General features: G+C 42.1%; 2 protein-coding genes across 7 annotated transcripts in view; one reads left to right on the top strand and one right to left on the bottom strand.

Moving 5' to 3' along the window:
* MIOS (meiosis regulator for oocyte development) overlaps positions 1-20,513 on the bottom strand; it is a 238,446-nt gene that overhangs the window by 144,828 nt on the left and 73,105 nt on the right. The window contains exon 1 of one of the 6 annotated variants that reach the window (XM_082846447.1): positions 14,962-15,769. The exons of the other annotated variants lie outside the window; for them this stretch is intronic. The gene's annotated coding sequence lies outside the window, so the exon portion shown is untranslated. Of the gene's footprint in view, positions 1-14,961; positions 15,770-20,513 lie in introns of those variants that run through there. 6 annotated transcript variants of the gene reach the window in all.
* Positions 1-20,513, top strand: part of COL28A1 (collagen type XXVIII alpha 1 chain) — a 159,537-nt gene that overhangs the window by 85,929 nt on the left and 53,095 nt on the right. Inside the window, 2 exon segments of the mRNA XM_082846829.1 lie at positions 11,962-12,030; positions 13,998-14,075. Coding sequence (XP_082702955.1) covers positions 11,962-12,030; positions 13,998-14,075 — 147 coding nt within the window.

Genomic DNA, 20,513 nt, shown 5'->3' on the forward strand with positions numbered 1-20,513 from the left:
CTCATCTCTCTTTGAGAAGCCCAGATAAATCTTTGCTTCTGTAGTTTCACCCCCATAGGCTAGTGAATCACCCCAGGGCTGATTCACTGACATCTCTGAGGGTGAGAGTTTATTCCTGGCCTCCTGGAAGAGAACTACAAGGAGTGGCTCTCCTGAGCTCCAGAAGGGCAGGAGCATCTTGCCAGGCACCTCTTCCAGCTCTTTCAGCCTCCATCGGTGTGCTAGCTCATCACAGAGAAAGCCAAGGCCTTCCCCAAAGCTTTGCGGCAGTAGAGCTTAGGCCAGTTCTTGCAAAGAGGAACTTTAAGCTGGCTTTGGAGCCCTCAAGGGACCTTTTAACCATAAAGTGGTTGGAATAAAGTCTGGGCAGAAACGGCTTGTTGGGTTGTTATTGTTGTTACCATGATTGTATACTACCTAAATATTATATGTTACCTAAATATTTCCAGAAGCTCATGGCATTTTTAACAACTCTCTTATTTTATAGATAAGGAAATCAAGAGCCAGAGAGATTGAACAACTTGCCCCTTTACAATATAAACAGTGTTGATACTATATTGTGTTGAGTGTGAGAGGGAGTCTATAAATATGGATGAATGAATGAAAAACTAAGTGCATGAATAAATCAGAGCAGGTAGAATGACTTGTCCTGATCTACAGATGCTCGGTCTTCAATACTGTCCATTTTCCAACTACCCCGGCACTGTTTAGTGTACAGTTAGATTGTTTCTCTTTCCGTTCTAGTTTTTCCATTGTCAAAACTTAAATTATGTAAACATTAAGCAGAAGCATAAACCTAAAACCCAAAGAGTTAAACATTTTCCAAAAGCTTTAAATGTTTGACTATTATAAATACATGCTTTATTTGACAAAGGTGACCCATACTCATAAATTAAAATGGAAGTCTATGTGAAATTCCACTGAGTATCATTATTCTAAAAACGTTCCCAGCATCTGAATCGCCCCTCTGTTCTCTGCAATGGCTCACATATGTGCACACACCACCAACAGGCAGTGGTGGAACAGAGGAGCGATTCACAGAGATGCATTAGGAATTTGTGGATTCCACTGGCAGACAGACTGGATAAGGAACTCCATTTTGAACTGTGTCTGACAAGGAGGGCTGGCCTAGGATACAGACTTAATGCTAGTAAAGTTGAGGGTCCACGATTCCAAATTGGAGTTGAAGAAACCCACCTTTTATAATATGACTGCAAAATTGCTACAAGCAGGATAATCAGCTTGAAAACAGGACTAATTAAAGCCAGAGCCATATCAAGTTTAAATACCAGGCAATTTGACCTTTAGATGCCAGAAAAGGTCACTTGACTAGGTGACTTTTCAAAGTTACTCCCCAATTCAGTTCCATGCATGATCTCTGAAATCAGAGTTGGAATGTAGTCTACCTTATAATTTTCAGTACTGCTTTCATCTCTCCTTGCTGTTTTCCTAGCTCTGCATTTCTCTCCCCCAGAGTGCATACATACCTTCCCTTCAGCCTTAACGATGCACACTAAATCCTCTTATCATTCAACACCCACATCACCATCAACACATTTTTATTTTTAATCATGCAGACTGGAGGAACTTTCCCCCAGTGGAAAATTATATTGAATATCCGTACAAGAGAGCCTTCTCTTCTCCCTGACATTAAGGGCGCTGTCAACGTTTCTATTTTTGAGATTTCTAACTCAACTAAATAAGAAAGAGTGTCCCTTTCCAGTGAGATTCTTGGTACAGGGGAATCATTTGCTCATCTTTGATGAGTTGATTTTGAGAAAAGGAAGAAACAATCAATAACAAATCCTCCCAAATCCTAAAGCAAGTTTTTAAGTTATCATTTAAGATACTGTTGCTTTGGGGTCAATATTAAAGTTCTAGGAGAGAAATTGATTTGAAGAATTGAAATTATTTTAAATATTTTGAAATTTAAAGCTGGGAAAGCACATTAAAGGAAATGTTATAGCAACCTGAGTTTTTGTTTTCTAGCACCTTCTTGTTTCCCCATCCCCCTGAGAAGTGGGCTGGTAATTGTTACTGTCTCCCTTTTCATCTTAAAGGGTGTCAGTGAAAAGCAACTGAGTTGTATGACAATGGCCAGTCTATAAATAATACACATTATCAATATCTGGGTTGTCTGTCCATAAGCTTAGAAGAAGGCCTCTAAAATTTCCATTGACATCCTGGCAACCAAAAGTGAGGTATTCAGGAGTCACCAAACCATTACATATACTCATTACATAATTCAGTCCAGAGTGGTGCTTATATTTGGGGTAGTTGGAGCCTTAGTAGTTATACCTTAATTTTATTTAAAAGCCAGAAAGAAACATTAAGCAACTGCTAATCATCACTTTGACTTCTTCTACCTTATTTTAAAACTCAGTCATTCCTTGGTTTCATCATTTAGTGGCTCTTCAGAGTAACATTTTTTGGGGAAAATCCTTGAGAGGCTAATTATTTTCACAGTGAATTCAATTTGCTTTTTATTGTCCCAAAGTAGAAAAGCATGAAATCACTTTTAGAACAACTGTAACCTGCTTCCACAGCCCTCTCATAGAGTGACAGAGACTTAACTGGCACAAATAAAGGGAGAAATGGTGATTAAAGCTTTATTAATATACGTAGGGGGAGAAAGTCTAACGGGCTGTCTTATCTCTAAGAGTACTATCTTCTCAAATATTATATTTAAATCTTTTTTTTTTTGCGGTACGCGGGCCCTCTCACTGTTGTGACCTCTCCCGTTGCGGAGCACAGGCTCCGGACGCGCAGGCTCAGCAGCCATGGCTCATGGGCCCAGCCGCTCCGCGGCATGTGGGATCTTCCCGGACCGGGGCACAAACCCATGTCCCCTGCATCGGCAGGCGTACTCTCAACCACTGCACCACCGGGGAAGCCCTATATTTAAATCTTATAAAACATAAAAGGTATAACAAACTATTTCCTTAACACTGGTCCACTTGAAACCTTTACCACATATTAGCTCTGTAACCTCAGCAAGTCATTTAATCTCCCTCAGACTTAGCCTCCTCATCTGTGACTTGGGATAATAAGCCTACATCAAAGGGTTATTCTGCGAAGTGAATGGAATAATGTCTACAAAACATTTTTATGAACTCTAACACACTAAAGTAGTAGTAGTAGTAGTAGTAGTTGGGGTATGCATTACTATGCCAAATGAAGTATATTTGCAGTATGGATAAAAAGAGAGTAAGAATTTGTGTAGCTAGGAGATCTGGAATGAAACCAATTGAAACATCGGGAAAAACCACAAAACTGAGGAATGGCAATAGAGGTAAAGGGAAAGGGAAGCCTTAGACAGCTGGGTACTTGTGTAGCTTGTGTGGGCCTCTTGGGAATCTTACAATCAGGATGTTTTCTTTCTTCTTTTTCAGAGAGTGTGATTGACTCAATGTAGGAAAAGGACTTTCACAGCCACATAGCCATGGTCTTTGCATTAAATGGCAGCTGGAAACAAGTCTGGGGAGAAGTTGTCATCTTGCGTCTAGCTCCAGCCAACACCAAGCTGGGAGACGGACTCTGGAGTCAGACCTGGATTTGAATTGCTTCCAGCTGCATGGTTTTTGGCAAATCATGTATCCTCTTAGGCCTCAGTTTCCTTATGCAGTAAGTTGATGTTAAGAAGTTCAGATAAGATAATGGCTAAAATGCTTCTGCCACATGATAAAAAATAAATTTTAATTATGAATTTTTATTAAAAATTAATTATAATCATTTTAATATTAACCAAAGCAAATATTTGCCAAAGAGAAAATGAATGCATGTGATAGTGCCTTTGCTTTCTTTTTCTTCTTTTCTTTCTTTTAAAATGTAAAATGTTCAATGAATGATTACTAGGGCCATCATAAGATTATGTATGATTTTAATGAGGTTGAAACTAAGCACACTGCAGGGTTATGGTCTAGGTAAAACCTTTACTGAATCATTTGCTAAGTTCATATATGCAAGCACTGCAGAAAGTCCTAAACTTGGCCATTTTCTATGAAATTGAAAGGAGTATCTCCCATCCAGAATCCCTTTTGTGGGCCAAGAGGAATCTGTAGGCAATCTAAATAGTTATTCTTTTTTTGAGGGAGTGGAAATGAGAGGGTAGGGGTAGGATTTATAAGACTTCTGGTCTTACGAAATTGATGGACAAAGTTAAAAATGGCAACTCCAGAATGTGCTTTCAGGTCTGTTCATTATCTCCTAATGCAAGGGCTCCCTCTGCAGGCTCCAATAACCTTGGATCCTACATGGGAAGCGAAGTCCAGCTATGCAAGTACCTATTGTAAAATCTTATTTGTGAATGTCACTCTATCCACAGACAATAAAACTACATATCTGAAAAATATCATAGTAAATGCACGTCTTAGGTACCATTGGTGCTGCACTGTAGCAAAACCAGAGTTATCAAGGGATGAAATGAGTCCTGACCACGGTCCTCTTGTACTCATTCACCTTGTTGTGGTCTAGCATGGATGCATGGCCCGTGGAACAAAAGACACTATACATTTTCAAGAACCCACCATAGTGGAGGGACACTATCTCTGTGGACTTACACAGCTCATTCAGGGCTTGATATTCCCATCTACTGAAAAGTATGATCCATAAACACCAAGGAACCACCCTAAAACCTGTTACTGACCAACTCTAACACTTGCAGAATGTGTTAAGTCTTGGTTTAAAGTCTATCAGATTCATAAAAGCATATATCAGGTTACATTAACATAGATCAAGAGATTACAAAAGACAACTTTGATAGGTAAAACATAGTTATATGTCAACAATTACATAGAAAAGGATGGATAGCTTGTTTGAAGTAGACACTGCAGTACCACAGTTGACATGGATCACACCCTTAAAGCTCACTGGCCAAGGTTCAAATATACAGAGGCCAATAAGGTGTCCCCAGAGGCAGCTATTCTATTGCATTTAGCCTTCAGACACTCCTGAAGGGTGACGGTTGGGCGAACTGAATAAGAGAGAAAATGGAGCAAGTGTGTGAAACAGTAAGGTATAATTGGAGACCTTCACCTGGTGAATTTATAGATACTCCTTTTAAAGCTACCTCAGAAGTACTCAAGAAAGAAGAGATAATAGAAATGTATATAATATAGGACAAGTTCATGTTCTCTACTTGGAAATCTTTAAGATAGGAGTGATCATTTAAGCTGGGAGAAACTTGGGGTCACTAAAACTTGGCAGTCAGAAGGAGAGAGGTGTTAAAGAGATAATTAGAAGACGGCGGGGAAGATGGTGGAAGAGTAAGACACGGAGATCACCTTCCTCCCCACAGATACATGAGAAACACATCTACACGTGGAGCAGCTCCAACAGAACACCTACTGAATGCTGGCAGAAGACCTCAGACCTCCCAAAAGGCAAGAAACTCCCCACGTACCTGGGTAGGGAAAAAGAAAAAAGAATAAACAGAGACAAAAGAATAGGGACGGGACCTGCACCAGTGGGAAGGAGCTGTGAAGGAGGAAAGGTTTCCACACACTAGGAAACCCCTTCGCGGGCAGAGACTGCGGATGGCGGAGGGGGAACTTCGGAGCCGCGGAGGAGAGCACAGCCACAGGGGTGCGGAGGGCAAAGCGGAGAGATTCCTGCACAGAGGATTGGGGCCGACCATCACTCACCAGCCCGAGAGGCTTGTCTGCTCACCCGCGGGGTGGGCGGGGCTGGGAGCTGAGGCTCGGGCTTTGGTCAGAGCGCAGGGAGAGGACTGGCGGCGTGAACACAGCCAAAAGGGGTTAACGCACCACGGCTAGCCGGGAGGGAGTCCAGGAAAACTCTGGACCCGCCGAAGAGACAAGAAACTTTTTCTTCCCTCTTTGTTTCCTGGTGCGCAAGGAGAGGGGATTAAGAGCGCTGTTTAAGGGAGCTCCAGAGACGGGCGTGAGCTGCGGCTAACAGCGCGGACACCAGAGACGGGCATGAGACACTAAGGCTGCTGCTGCTGCTACCAAGAAGCCTGTGTGCGAGCACAGTTCACTCTCTACAACTCCCTTCCGGGGAGCCTGTGCATCCCGCCACTGCCAGGGTCCCGGGATCCAGGGACAACTTCCCCTGGAGAACGCACGGCGCGCCTCAGGCTGGTACAACGTCACGCCGGCTTCTGCCACCACAGGCTCGCCTGCACTCCGTACCCCTCCCTCCCCCCGGCCTGAGTGAGCCAGAGTCCCCGAATCAGCTGCTCCTTTAACCTCGTCCTGTCTGAGCGAAGAACAGACACCCTCCAGCGACCTACACGCAGAGGCGGGACCAAATGCAAAGCTGAGCCCCGAGAGCTGTGAGAACAAAGAAGAGAAAGGGAAATTTCTCCCAGCAGCCTCAGAAGCAGCGGATTAAAGCTCCACAATCAACTTGATGTACCCCATCCGTGGAATACCTGAATAGACAACGAATCATCCCAAATTGAGGAGGTGGACTTTGAGAGCAAGATTTATTATTTTTTCCCCTTTTCCTCTTTTTGTGAGTGTGTATGTGTATGCTTCTGTGTGAGATTTTGTCTGTATAGCTTTGCTTTCACCATTTGTCCTAGGGTCCTATCCGTCCTTTTTTTTTTTTTTTTACTTAAAAAAATTTTTTTTCTTAATAATTATTTTAATAACTTTATTTTATTTTATCTTACTTTATTTTATTTTCTTTTATCCTCTTTTTTCTTTCTTTCTACTTTTTCTCCCTTTTATTCTGAGCCATGTGGATGAAAGGCTCTTGGTGCTGCAGCCAGCAGTCATTGCTGTGCCTCTGAGGTGGGAGAGCCAACTTCAGGACACTGGTCCACAAGAGACCTCCCAGCTCCACGTAATATCAAATGGTGAAAATCTCCCAGGGATCTCCATCTCAACACCAGCACCCAGCTTCACTCAACGACCAGCAAGCTACAGTGCTGGACACCCTATGCCAAACAACTAGCAACACAACCCCACCCATTAGCAGAGAGGCTGCCTAAAATCATAATAAGGCCACAGACACCCCAAAACACACCACCAGACGTGGACGTGCCCATCAGAAAGACAAGATCCAGCCTCTTCCACCAGAACACAAGCACTAGTCCCCTCCACCAGGAAGCCTTCACAACCCACTGAACCAACTTTAGCCATGGGGGACAGACACCAAAAACAACAGGAACTACAAACCTGCAGCCTGCAAAAAGGAGACCCCAAACACAGTAAGAAAAGCAAAATGAGAAGACAGAAAAACACACAGCAGATGAAGGAGCAAGATAAAAACCCACCATACCTAACAAATGAAGAGGAAATAGGCAGTCTACCTGAAAAAGAATTCAGAATAATGATAGTAAAGATGATCCAAAATCTTGGAAATAGAATAGACAAAATGCAAGAAACATTTAACAAGGACCTAGAAGAACTAAAGATGAAACAAGCAAGGATGAACAACACAATAAATGAAATTAAAAATACTCTAGAAGGGATCAATAGCAGAATAACTGAGGCAGAAGAACGGATAAGTGACCTGGAAGATAAAATAGTGGAAATAACTACTGCAGAGCAGAATAAAGAAAAAAGAATGAAAAGAACTGAGGACAGTCTCAGAGACCTCTCGGACAACATTAAACGCACCAACATTCGAATTATAGGCCTTCATTATGTTGAGGAAAGTTCCCTCTATGCCTACTTTCTGCAGGGTTTATATCATAAATGGGTGCTGAATTTTGTCTAAAGGAGTTCCAGAAGAAGAAGAGAAAAAGAAAGGGACTGAGAAAATATTTGAAGAGATTATACTTGAAAACTTCCCTAATATGGGAAAGGAAATAGTTAATCAAGTCCAGGAAGCACAGAGAGTCCCATACAGGGTAAATCCAAGGAGAAACACGCCAAGACACATATTAATCAAACTGTCAAAAATTAAATACAAAGAAAAATTATTAAAAGCAGCAAGGGAAAAACAACAAATAACACACAAGGGAATCCCCATAAGGTTAACAGCCGATCTTTCAGCAGAAACTCTGCAAGCCAGAAGGGAGTGGCAGGACATATTTAAAGTGATGAAGGAGAAAAACCTACAACCAAGATTACTCTACCCAGCAAGGATCTCATTCAGATTTGATGGAGAAATTTAAAACCTTTTCAGCAAAAGCTGAAAGAGTTCAGCACCACCAAACCAGCTTTACAACAAATGCTAAAGGACCTTCTCTACGCAAGAAACACAAGAGAAGGAAAAGACCTACAATAACAAACCCAAAACAATTAAGAAAATGGGAATAGGAACATACATATCAATAACAACCTTAAATGTAAATGGATTAAATGCGCCAACCAAAAGACACAGACTGGCTGAATGGATACAAAAACAAAACCCATATATATGCTGTCTACAAGAGACCCACTTCAGACCTAGAGACACATACAGACTGAAAGTGAGGGGATGGAAAAAGATATTCCATGCAACTGGAAACCAAAAGAAAGCTGGAGTAGCAATTCTCATATCAGACAAAATAGACTTTAAAATAAAAACTATTAGGGCTCCCTGGTGGCGCAGCGGTTGAGAGTCCACCTGCCGATACAGGGGATGCAGGTTCGTGCCCCAGTCCAGGAAGATCCCACGTGCCGCGGAGTGGCTGGGCCCGTGAGCCATGGCCGCTGAGCCTGCGCATCCGGCACCTGTGCTCTGCAACAGGAGAGGCCACGATAGTGAGAGACCCGCACACTGCAAAAAAAAAATAATAATAATAAAATAAAAAATCTTCCAACAAACAAAAGCCCAGGACCAGATGGCTTCACAGGTGAATTCTATCAAACATTTAGAGAAGAACTAACACCTATCCTTCTCAAACTCTTCCAAAATATAGCAGAGGGAGGAACACTCTCAAACTCATTCTACGAGGCCACAATCACCCTGATACCAAAACCAGACAAGGATGTCAAAAAGAAAGAAAACTACAGGCCAATATCACTGGTGAACATAGATGCAAAAATCCTCAACAAAATACTAGCAAACAGAATCCAACAGCACATTAAGAGGATCATACACCATGATCAGGTGGGGTTTATTCCAGGAATGCAAGGATTCTTCAATATACGCAAATCAATCAATGTGATACACCCTATTAACAAACTGAAGGAGAAAAACCATATGGTCATCTCAATAGATGCAGAGAAAGCTTCTGACAAAATTCAGCACCCATTTATGATATAAACGCTGCAGAAAGGAGGCATAGAGGGAACTTTCCTCAACATAATGAAGGCCATATATGACAAACCCACAGCCAACATCGTCCTCAATAGTGAAAAACTGAAAGCATTTCCACTAAGATCAGGAACAAGACAAGGTTGCCCACTCTCACCACTCTTATTCAACATAGTTTTGGAAGTTTTAGCCACAGCAATCAGAGAAGAAAAGGAAATAAGAGGAATCCAAATCGGAAAAGAAGAAGTAAAGCTGTCACTCTTTGCAGATGACTTGATACTATACATAGAGAATCCTAAAGATGCTATCAGAGAACTACTAGAGCTAATCAATGAATTTGGTAAAGTAGCAGGATACAAAATTAATGCACAGAAATCTCTGGCGTCCTATACACTAATGACGAAAAATGTGAAAGTGAAATCAAGAAAATACTCCCATCTACCATTGCAACAAAAAGAATAAAATATCTAGGAATAAACCTACCTAAGGAGACAAAAGACCTGTATGCAGAAAATTATAAGACACTGATGAAAGAAATTAAAGATGATACAAATAGATGGAGAGACATACCATGTTCTTGGACAGGAAGAACCAACATTGTGAAAATGACTCTACTACCCAAAGCAATCTACAGATTCAATGCAATCCCTATCAAACTACCACTGGCATTTTTCACAGAACTAGAACAAAAAATTTCATAATTTGTATGGAAACACAAAAGACCCCGAATAGCCAAAGCAATCTTGAGAACGAAAAACGCAGCTGGAGGAATCAGGCTCCCTGACTTCAGACTATACTACAAAGCTACAGTAATCAAGACAGTATGGTACTGGCACAAAAACAGAAAGACAGATCAATGGAACAGTATAGAAGGCCCAGAGATAAACCCACGCACATATGGTCACCTTATCTTTGATAAAGGAGGCAGGAATGTACAGTGGAGAAAGGACAGCCTCTTCAGTAAGTGGTGCTGGGAAAACTGGACAGGTACATGTAAAAGTATGAGATTATAACACTCCCTAACACCATACACAAAAATAAACTCAAAATGGATTAAAGACCTAAATGTAAGGCCAGACACTATCAAACTCTTAGAGGAAAACATAGGCAGAACACTCTATGACATAAATCACAGCAAGATCCTGATTCTGGCCTTTTTTTTTCTTTATAACTTTATTGAGGCATATTTTACTTATCATAGAATTCACCTATTTTAAGTGTAGAATTCAACGATTTTTTTTTAGTATATTTACCACGTTGGACAGCCATCATCACAAATCCGTTTTAGGACATTTTCATCCCAACAAGATCCCTCGTGCCCAGTTACAGTTAATCCCCCTTCTTAGTTCCTATTCCTGGCCCCAGGCAACCACTGACTTATTTTCTATCGATTTGCCTTTTCTGGACATTTCATGTACATGGACTCAAACAATATGTAGTCTCAAATATTTGATTTATTTCATTAAGAATAGTTTTTGAGGTTCATCCATGTTGTAGCATGTAGCTATAGTTCACTCCTTTTTATTGCTGAATATACCACATTTTGTCTATCCATTTAGCAGTTGATGGACATTTTGGTTGTTCCCAGTTTTGTGCTATTATGAATAATTCTGTGAAGAGCATTCATATGTAAGTCTTTGTGCTGACATATGTTTTCATTTTCTTTGGGTGTATACCTAGGAGTGAAATTACTTGATCAAATGGTAAAATTATGTTGAACTTTTTAAGAAACTGCTAAACTGTTTTCCAAAGTGGCTGTACCAGCAACACCCAAGGGTTCCTATTTCTCCACATCCTCCTAGCCATGCCTCTCAATAGCTGTGCAGCTTTGGGCAAACTTTCGTCCCCTCTGTAAAAAACCAGGTGGGGTGGGGAGTTAAGACTTACTAAGCACCTGCTCTGTGCTAGACATGGTGGCAGAAGCATGGCATTCTTTGTCTGCCTCCACTGTCATCTCCATGAAAGGTAGATATGATTTTCTGTGTATCTGATGAATTTACAGAGGTTCAGAGAAGTTAGGTAAGTTAGTCATTGTCATACAGGATTCTTGTGAATACTAAATTATATCAAGTCTCATATATGAACACGCAGATCACAGTGCTGGGGACACAGAAGGTGGTTAATAAAGAGATTTTCATTTCTCTGCTTCTTCCCATCATTCCCATCTCAAATAGGTGTAATCACAGGGCCTGACGCACGCCAGTCAGGCCCCACCAACTTGCTGGTGATAGTTGCCTATTATGAAACTGTCATGCACTGGCGAATCTAAAAGCCTTTAGAGAACCCACCCTGCAGTCATAACCACTCTAGGGGCAGGAGTATCCTACAGCCAATCCCCAACCCAAGTTGCATAAAGACATGAGAGCAACCAGCTCAGGAGAGGGTTATATCTCTTAACCCTTGTTTTTTATTCTTGTCTCTTCTTTCTCCCTCTCTTCACAATGGCAGTAATTACTTTTCCAAATTCCTGAGAAGGGAGTTCTGAAAAGTATATATTAAGGTTGCCAAGAAGTTAATTGACTTTATCGCTCTGAAATGAACCCGTATCGGTTGGCTTGATAAATGGCAATAAGAAATGAAAACGAAGAGGGATAACACTCCCTTGACCAAGTATAGAAAAGTGATATGGAAGAAAGGGCTCGATTATCATCTTAGTCAAATTCAAGGGTTTGGGATTTTAAAATATATTTCTGAATATGAAAATTCGTATGAAATATTTTAATATGAAATATGAAATTTTATATGAAATATTATACAACGTAAAGTTTCTTTTAATCAATAACGTCATTCATTGTGTCTTTTCAGGGAGAGTCTGGTGCCAGAGGCCCTCCAGGCCCCCCTGGGCCTCGGGGCATAGGAACCCAAGGGCCAAAGGTGAGTCCTCAGGTCTGTGCTCTGGGTGAGGGTCAGGTACCACATGACAATGCATAGGAAGTGCTCATTCTGACGCTGACTTAGTTTTCTCTTGATTGTTGATGAAGAGTCTTATTTTTTCATATCATGTGAACTTTCAGTAAAATAGAACATTTAGGTTTATAAAGCCATTCGCTTCCCCCAAAGAAATTAGAAAGTTAATGTCTTTTTAAAAAGTGATTGCAAAGTGCTCAAAATATTGCCAGGTTCCTTAGAGCCTGTGCCATCATTAAGAAGCACGTGTTTACTTTGGCCAGAGGTGCCTCAGGTCGCCTTTTAACAGGACACCAGCTGATGGATCTATTGTGTGCTGTGCACGTAGTCCACTCTGTCCCCAGTGCAAGGGCCTAATTTATTGTCCCCTGGGAAGGTGAGAGGAACTTCCTTTGGTTCCCTTTGCTCTCACTTCTATTTCTCTTCCTTTTGTCGTCTCCAATTTGGTGATTATTTATCCTTTTATTCTCTTAATCCAGTGTTTCTCAATGAGGGAGATTTTGTCCTCCCCTCTCCACCCCAGGGGGACATTTGGCAGTGTCATTTTGGGTTGTTACGTCACACTGGGGAAGGAGTGCTACTGGCATCTAGTGAGTAGACGCCAAGGATGCTGCTGAACAACGCCCTACAATGCACAGGACAGCCTCCCATGATGAAGAATTATCCAGCTCAAAATGTTAATTATGCTGAGGTTGAGGAGCCCTGTTTCAATTGTCCATTCATTTGCTTAACAAATATTCTTTTGATTTGTTCAAAAAGGGAGGTAATAAAATAAATAAATAAAAAGGGAGGTAATGTATCAGGCATGTTCACAGGGCAAACAGGTTTCAGCGAGCCACCCGTCACAAATTCAAATGTCAAACACGTATATTTACATTCAAAATGCACAGAAGTGAATTAGAATCCCATTATCAGAGACGAAAGGGCTTTATGAGTCAAAGATGTGACTGAGGACCCTAGAATTACCAAGATTCTTAGTTTATCCATTTTTGTCCATCAACTCCATTTTGACAGTGGGCTATTTCCTAACCTTACAGATCCCTTTATATGGATAAAGAGCCCTCCAAGATGTTAGTAGTTGTTATCGCTGGGTGATGCAATGATGGGTCTATTTTTTTTCTTCATTGTCAGTTTTATTTCTTTTTCTACTTTTTTTTTTCCCAATGAGTTCCTCTTACAATCAGAAAAAAATAAAGCTTTTTCCCATATTGGAAGAAAAAGACTGACTTATACAGTAACTTTTATTAACTCAGGATTTCTCAAAATTTGTTTCCCCAAAATGTTAATTTGGGAACTTCTGGGATAAACAAAGTTAAACTAATCTTTCTATTGTGGGATTTCTTGAGACTTTAATATATTCATACCATGGTGTAGAACATTTTCCAATCTTATTTGACCACAAAAGTCTTTCCTCAAGAAACATGGGGTCAACCTAAGCTGTAAGGAACACATACTGAGAAATGACGCACATTTTGCTTCATTTACATCTTTTCTTAAGAATTCAACTCTGATCCACATCAATAACTGCTGAATCTTTAACTGCAACCCCTGTGAATTAATACGCCATATTGAAATGGAGCAACACAGCGAAGTCTACATAGAATTATGTATGAGTGGTATTCGAACCCCTGGTGTTCTAGGGGTTGATGGTAGAGCAGCTTGGAGGAGCCCAAGCAGATGAGGCTACAGGTCCAACGCTTCTGCTTACGCCAAGCAGCTCTGCCTTATCTCTTTACAGCGGGATTACATGTAAAATTTTTGCAAAGGATTCTGTGGCTTAAAATTTTTGTGAAAACACTACTTTATATCAATATGGGCAGCGTGGATGTAGGTCTTCATCAGGCTGAAGTGAGAATGTAGCTGAGAGCAGTAGTCTGTTGTTTCTTTCTAAATCTCCTTAACCTTCTCTCCGATTTCTCTCTGTCTTCTAACAGGGTGATACTGGGCAGAAAGGCTTGCCTGGCCCTCCTGCCCCGCCCCCACCCCCCGGCTATGGATTACAAGGAATCAAAGTAAGTGAACAGGAGTGTGCCAGGGTCGCCTCTCAATTCACTAGGGCGTTGAGGAGAAGAGGTTGTGGATAATACAAAATATGACTATTATAAAATGGACTTAATGTAAGCTTAGCAGTTTTTAGAGGCATCATCTAAAAGTGGAAACATGGTGTAAGTCCAACAGCTTCACAAACGCTAATCACTACATAAGTAGCTTGGAGAAAAACTGAACGGTTACAGTGGTCTACTGTTCTGCCGGTTTCTGAGCCGAACGGAGAGTCTGTGCCCCACCACATGTGCTCTATCTCCCTTACCTTCCTCACCTGTAGCCTCCGTTCTTTGCCCAGGGCTTCCCAAGTTCCCAGTTTTAGCTCACAATGGACTCACCCGGGGAGCTTTTGAATAATGCTGCTGCCCTACCCCAGAAGAAGGAAATCTGAATCTCTGGGGGTAGAGCTTGAGCTCTGTGGGTTTAAAAGCCCCCACATGATTCTCCTGAGCATCCAGGTGAGAACCCTGACTCTGTGCTACCTGAGCTCACAACCACCCATTCTGCTTGATTTGTCTCAGCCGTGACAAGCCTATCTATCAAGATGGGACTCCCAGGCTCTCCCCTGTCTCAGTAGACAAAATTTGGCATCTACAGCCTGCTGTGTAATTTCAAACAATTCCCTCTTCTACTTCTAATATGGTTTATTTATTTTTTATTTTATTACTGGCTCCCTCATTCTATTTGTTTCCCCCCAAATAAACTTCTATGGTTAAGCTTCAAAAATAATTTCCTCCTGGCTAATCGATATTGGCTCTAAAAAAGTGGAAGCATTCAAAATAAACTTTTTCAGATAGCAGAATTTCTTAGGAAGCAGGAGACAGTAGGAGCTGAAGATAATAAATGTGAAAATACCTGTGTTAAGAGTGAACTTTGTCAAGAGCGAAACCCATTGAATCTGTGATAGATCTTCCAATCTATCATGCAGAGTCTGGGGCTTCCAGTGCAGGTCTTTTACATAACAGTTGTTCACCTTTCAGGCTGAGGATCCAAGCAAAGGCCAGTTAATACTGCTGATAGTGAACAAGCACAGGAAAATACAGCAAAAACCTGCTTCCTTGTAAACAGCATCTTTTGTACTTAATCTTTCAATTCTACAGTTAAAAGATAGTTTTGTATTTATGCGTTTGCTTTAGCAATGAACCCATAATTGACCACCGGCTGGTCACCAAGCTCAGTTCACATGTGCTGTGAGTTCATTATCACTCCCTCGTTAAATCCTGCGTCAGCTTTCTCCCTTTGTTATCTGGGAACTATTTCCTTATTTACATAGGGGCCTCTTGGGCTGCACTTAATTTATCCTTACCAGCTCTGCCCTTCCTTACGCCCTCCAGGTTACGCCATGTTCAAAGTCCCTCCTGAGTGAAACTATGGTGGGAAATCTACCATAATAAGGAAAGAACCAAAATGAAAACTGCCACGTATCCAGTCCTATCAGAAATGAGATAACCTTTCCTCCACCGAGGGTTGTGGCCCGATGCTACTTGGCAGTTAGCCTTGACCAAGGCTGCCTCACAAAACCTCTCTAGACATCCTGGCATCCTGTTGGCAACAGGGCAAAATTATTTCCCTTAGGATGCCTACCTCGTTTGCCTGACCCTGGCTTGTACCATCACTGCAAAAGGGAGGGAACTGAAAAATCGAATTGGTGGTGTTCCTGAGTCTTTTTTTTTTTTTTTTTTTTTTTTTTTTTTGCGGTATGCGGGCCTCTCACTGTTTTGGCCTCTCCTGTTGCAGACCACAGGCTCCAGACGCGCTAGCTCAGTGGCCATGGCTCACAGGCCCAGCCGCTCCACGGCATGTGGGATCTTCCCGGACCGGGGCACGAACCTGTGTCCCCTGCATCGGCAGGCGGACTCTCAACCACTGCGCCACTAGGGAAGCCCCTGAGTCATTTTAAGGCTACATATTTAGTGAAATTTCATTTCTTATGTTCATTTGTTGAATTTATTTCATACCCCTTTCTAAAATCCATTTGAATCAGTGAAACTTGCTTTAATTGGTACGTCTGTTGGTGAGACTTTGATGGACGCCCTTGTTGTTAACCTTTAACATCAGGGCCTGACTTGTACCCCGTCTCTCTATGCCACCCCAACCACGGGGAAAATAAGGGCTCGGGCTGCAATCACAGAAGTGATCTGCTCTAGCACTGACCTAACTTCGTTGCTAGAATCTTGACTTTTCAGTCAGTTATTCATTCAGCCAACCAACCGACCGACCAGCCAACAAACCCACCAATACTGACTGAGCACCATCTATGTCAGGGAAATAGGCTAAGTGCATCATAAAACAATGAGTAAAAAGATGTGAATTCTGTCCTCATGGGGTTAGACATAAAATAATCACTTTTTGAGCTTCAGAGCATATGGAGGGGTGGCACAGTGAAATGAATGGGGTTACAGGGGTAGGCAAGAGCCCCGTAGGGTCCTGTAGGCCACAGTAATGAGTAGTCTTAATCCTAAGGGCAACTGAAAGAGCAGGGTGACATGATTGGGCAGGTATTTAGACAAGACTTGCCATTGCTCTGCAGTCCCCACTGTGGCCCAGCTGCTCCATGTTGCAGAGGAGCTCCAGCTTCTCCAGGGGCCTCAGTGCTTCTTCTCAACCACACATGTCTACTGATTGTATGGATGAATACAAGACTGTGGCTCTTTTGTCCCAAGGTGGCCTTGGCCATTTGGGTTCATAGCATAGGTCAGGAGGTTACATGATGCCACCATCTTGTCCCACGTGAGCCTCCAGCCCTGACCATTTTCCCTAGATATGCCAGTAATCCTCAGCTTAAGTCAGGAGGGAGAAGGGGTGGGGCTTGGTCTTGAGGGATTGCTTGACGTGTCAACTAGCCCTTGAAGGGCCAAGAGAGAGATGAAAAGAGAGGATGGGTCATCCAGGTTAAAAAGCCAAGTATGAGGACAGACAGAAACGGCTTCTCCCCCCACCCCCCACCCCCTTCATTTCTACTCAGGAGCCGTGCTGGTGGAAATCCCAGTGTCTCCAAAGCTGACAAAGAGTGATGACTGCAGTGGTTCCATGGTCACAGAGCTAACAGATCAACTTCTGAGAACCCTGGGGCCCAGAAATGGAGGGAAACTTAGTCCCAATGACCTCTCCCCTCGATCTAGATTCTGATCTTAATGATCTGATGGAAAGAGAATGAGCTTGAGAGCCACTCGGCCTGAATCTGAATCTGTCTAGTTGTGTAAGCTTAGACACCTTATTTATCTTTGTCGAACCTTAAAATGTACTCATCTTTAAAATGGGGATAATAAAGCCTATTTTACAAGGTGTTGTAAAGATAAAATTGTACAAAGTGCCTAGTACACAGTAGTGGACGCTCAACCAGAGCCTGGGCTATGGAGTCAACAGATTTGAATCATGGCTTCCTGAGTACTACACCTCTGCTTCAGTTTCCACATCTGAGGAATAATGATAGTGAGGATAATAATAGCACTATTTTCTAAAGTTGTTATGAGGAATAAATGAAATTAAATGAGACAGTATGTGTAATGTATCTAAAACAAGGTTTGACACATGGTTACATATGCAGTAAATGTTTGTAGTTATTCACATTATAATTTCTTCTTGCTTCCCTTCCCTTTCCACTAGTCCCTCTTATATTTTCCAGAATGAAGGCCCAGAATTTTGACAGTCATGTGATGTAATGCTCTAAAACATAAAATATTGGTTGCATTAAGTAGTGTAGGCCTGGCACCTGTACCAAAAAGACCACCAAATGTATAATGGGTCAAACACAGCAGAGGTTTCTGTTCACATGGCAGGCCAATGGGAGTCTTCCTAATTGGTGGGCAATTTTCTTCCACATAGAATTTCAGAGAACCTCAACTTCCATTTATGTTTCCTCCATTGGATGGGCCCCTTTACCACTTACACCCAGCAAGCAGAAAGGGGAGAGTGTGGAAGAGGCACACCTGCTTCTTAAGAGTCTTGGCCAAGAGGTGACACACATGACCTCTGCCCACGTTTTAGTGGCTAGAACTAGTCTCATGGAAAGGTAGTCTAACTGTGTGACCAGAAAGAAGGGGAACCAGGGGTTTGGTAAAGAGCTGGCAATTGCCATGCAAAATTTAACCTGCCTCCAGGAAAGATGGAAATTTAAAAGCTATATGTTATTCTGAAGTATGTTGGTGCTTGCAGAAGAAAACAGAAAACAAGACTGGTCTCCATGGCAGCTTCCAGAATGCCTGTCACTCTCCTGATACTGTTGGGCACAGTGATCTGGCTTACAAGGACTGGGTTCGGCTTTATCATTCTTTTTATCCTATCTTCAAAAAAAAAACCCTCAGAGTCTTGCTATCTTCTTATTTCAAGCAGCATCAGAAGTACCACTGGATAATTTAGAAATTGCCTTGAGTAGACAGGCTGAGTACCAACCAGCCAAAGAAGTAGAGCAGGCTTGGGGTTTAGTGAGACCAGGAAACAAACAAGAAATGCTCATTCTTGTCTTTGACAGAGCCAGGGCCAAAGGATGAGGGACACCTGAAACCTGGCAGGAGAGCTGTGGTCGAAAGGCTGGAGAGAGGCAGGGATGGCATCAGAGGAGGGAAGCAGAGCTGATACAATGAACCTCGTATCAGGAGACAGAGAAGCCAGCGATTAGGCTCAGGTAGAATAAGGGAAGGGTTGGAGTCCTAGGGGATTACATGGGATGCCAGTAGCATTGGAAATCAGCAGGGGTGTGATGATGGGTGAGTCAGCCCAGCTTGCACAGGGACAGCAAGCTGGGCTGACTGACCCAGCTTGCTGGGTGAGTTATATAGTACTACGTCCTATAGTACTACATAATTTATAATTATGTGAACATGTGGCCATTTTAGATTGTTTTTCTCTCCCTTTCCTTCCTCCCTGCCTCCTGCCCACCTGTTCATATCTATCTAATATACAAAGATGTAAATACTATATATGTATTTCTTTTCTTTCTTGTAACAGATATTGTCCATATAAAACCAAGTTGAGGGGCTTCCCTGGTGGCGCAGTGGTTGAGAGTCCGCCTGCCGATGCAGGGGACACGGGTTCGTGCCCCGGTCCGGGAAGATCCCACATGCCGCGGAGCGCCTGGGCCCGTGAGCCATGGCCTCTGAGCCTGCGAACCCAGAGCCTGTGCTCCGCAACGGGAGAGGCCACAACAGAGAGAGGCCCGTGTACTGCAAAGAGGGAAGAAAAAAAAAAAACCAAAACGAGTAAAGGACATGGATAAATTACCCTTAGTTGCTGCTACCATCTTGATAGCCCATGAATTTCACTGTTGAAAATTTATAAAATGTATTTTATCTTTTTCCCACTTGTCAATGCTTGGTTAGAAATAAGTTACTAGTATATATGTTTTCCCTTCTCTATTCAGCAAGGTAAGAGACATCTTTACTGCTCAGAGCTTTGAGCCTGGGGAGAGATCTAGGGCCATATTATATTCTCTAAATTCCATGTGTTATCTTATGCAAGCCTCACCAGCCTATGAGGTAGGTTTTAGGAAACTAGGGCACAGAGATGTTAAGTCATGAAACAAGGTTGCTCACAGCTACTCCTCCAGGCGGCCTCCCTGAAGTAATCATGTGTTGGGTAGTAATGAAGTCAAGGTAGATGTCAGAGAGAGGAAGAAGATCAGTTTAATACTTTCAAAATTAAATGCCACTCAAAATTTTTATTTGCACCTTGCGATGTAAAGTTGGCCCTTTGGGAGGTGAGATATATACTGTGAGGTCTTTTTTCTTGATAATCTAAAATTTTTTTAAAAGAAAGAAGCATAAAAAGTACTTCTTTTTCCCTGAGCACAGTTCTGTCTGAAGCCAGGGGTTGGACTTGGTGACCTTTTGAAATCAATCACCAGGCATAAGGCTAGGAATTACAGCAGGATCTATGCTGGCATGCGTAGCTGCTGTGGGGTGAAGCTGATATAACCACTATACTAGTCACACATTCAAAGGCTTATCAAGTCCTTTCCGGTTTGGGTGGTTGAACGACATGCTCTTTTGTACTGCAAACCTCTGTGACAAGTCAGTGAGTGGCCAATTGGTCTGTAATCTAAACTTTATGTTGCTTTTACAGACATCTTAAGAACTTTATAATTATTGGCTTTTTATTATCAGCGTCTTTGCTTATCTAGTTGCAGATATGACTTCTTATTTTAAATATAACAAGTGAGGAGAAATGAGGTAAGTTACCTGTTCAAGATCACTCACAGAATCCCTAACAAAGCAAAGACTGTGGAGTCTATGGGTGTTGGTGGCTCAAACTGACAGGTGATCAACCTAACCCCAGAATAATCTATCTTTCACCTTATGAAAAAGTCTTCAAACAACAATTCTTTAGAACTGCTTCTCACATTATCATAATGGGAATCATGGGTCCAGCTGGTGTGCACTCTGCCCTAGGAAACCAAGGGAAGAGCAAAG

Source organism: Leucopleurus acutus (assembly GCF_964270905.1).
Source record: "Leucopleurus acutus genome assembly, chromosome: 9".
Classification (NCBI taxonomy): Eukaryota; Metazoa; Chordata; class Mammalia; order Artiodactyla; family Delphinidae; genus Leucopleurus; species Leucopleurus acutus.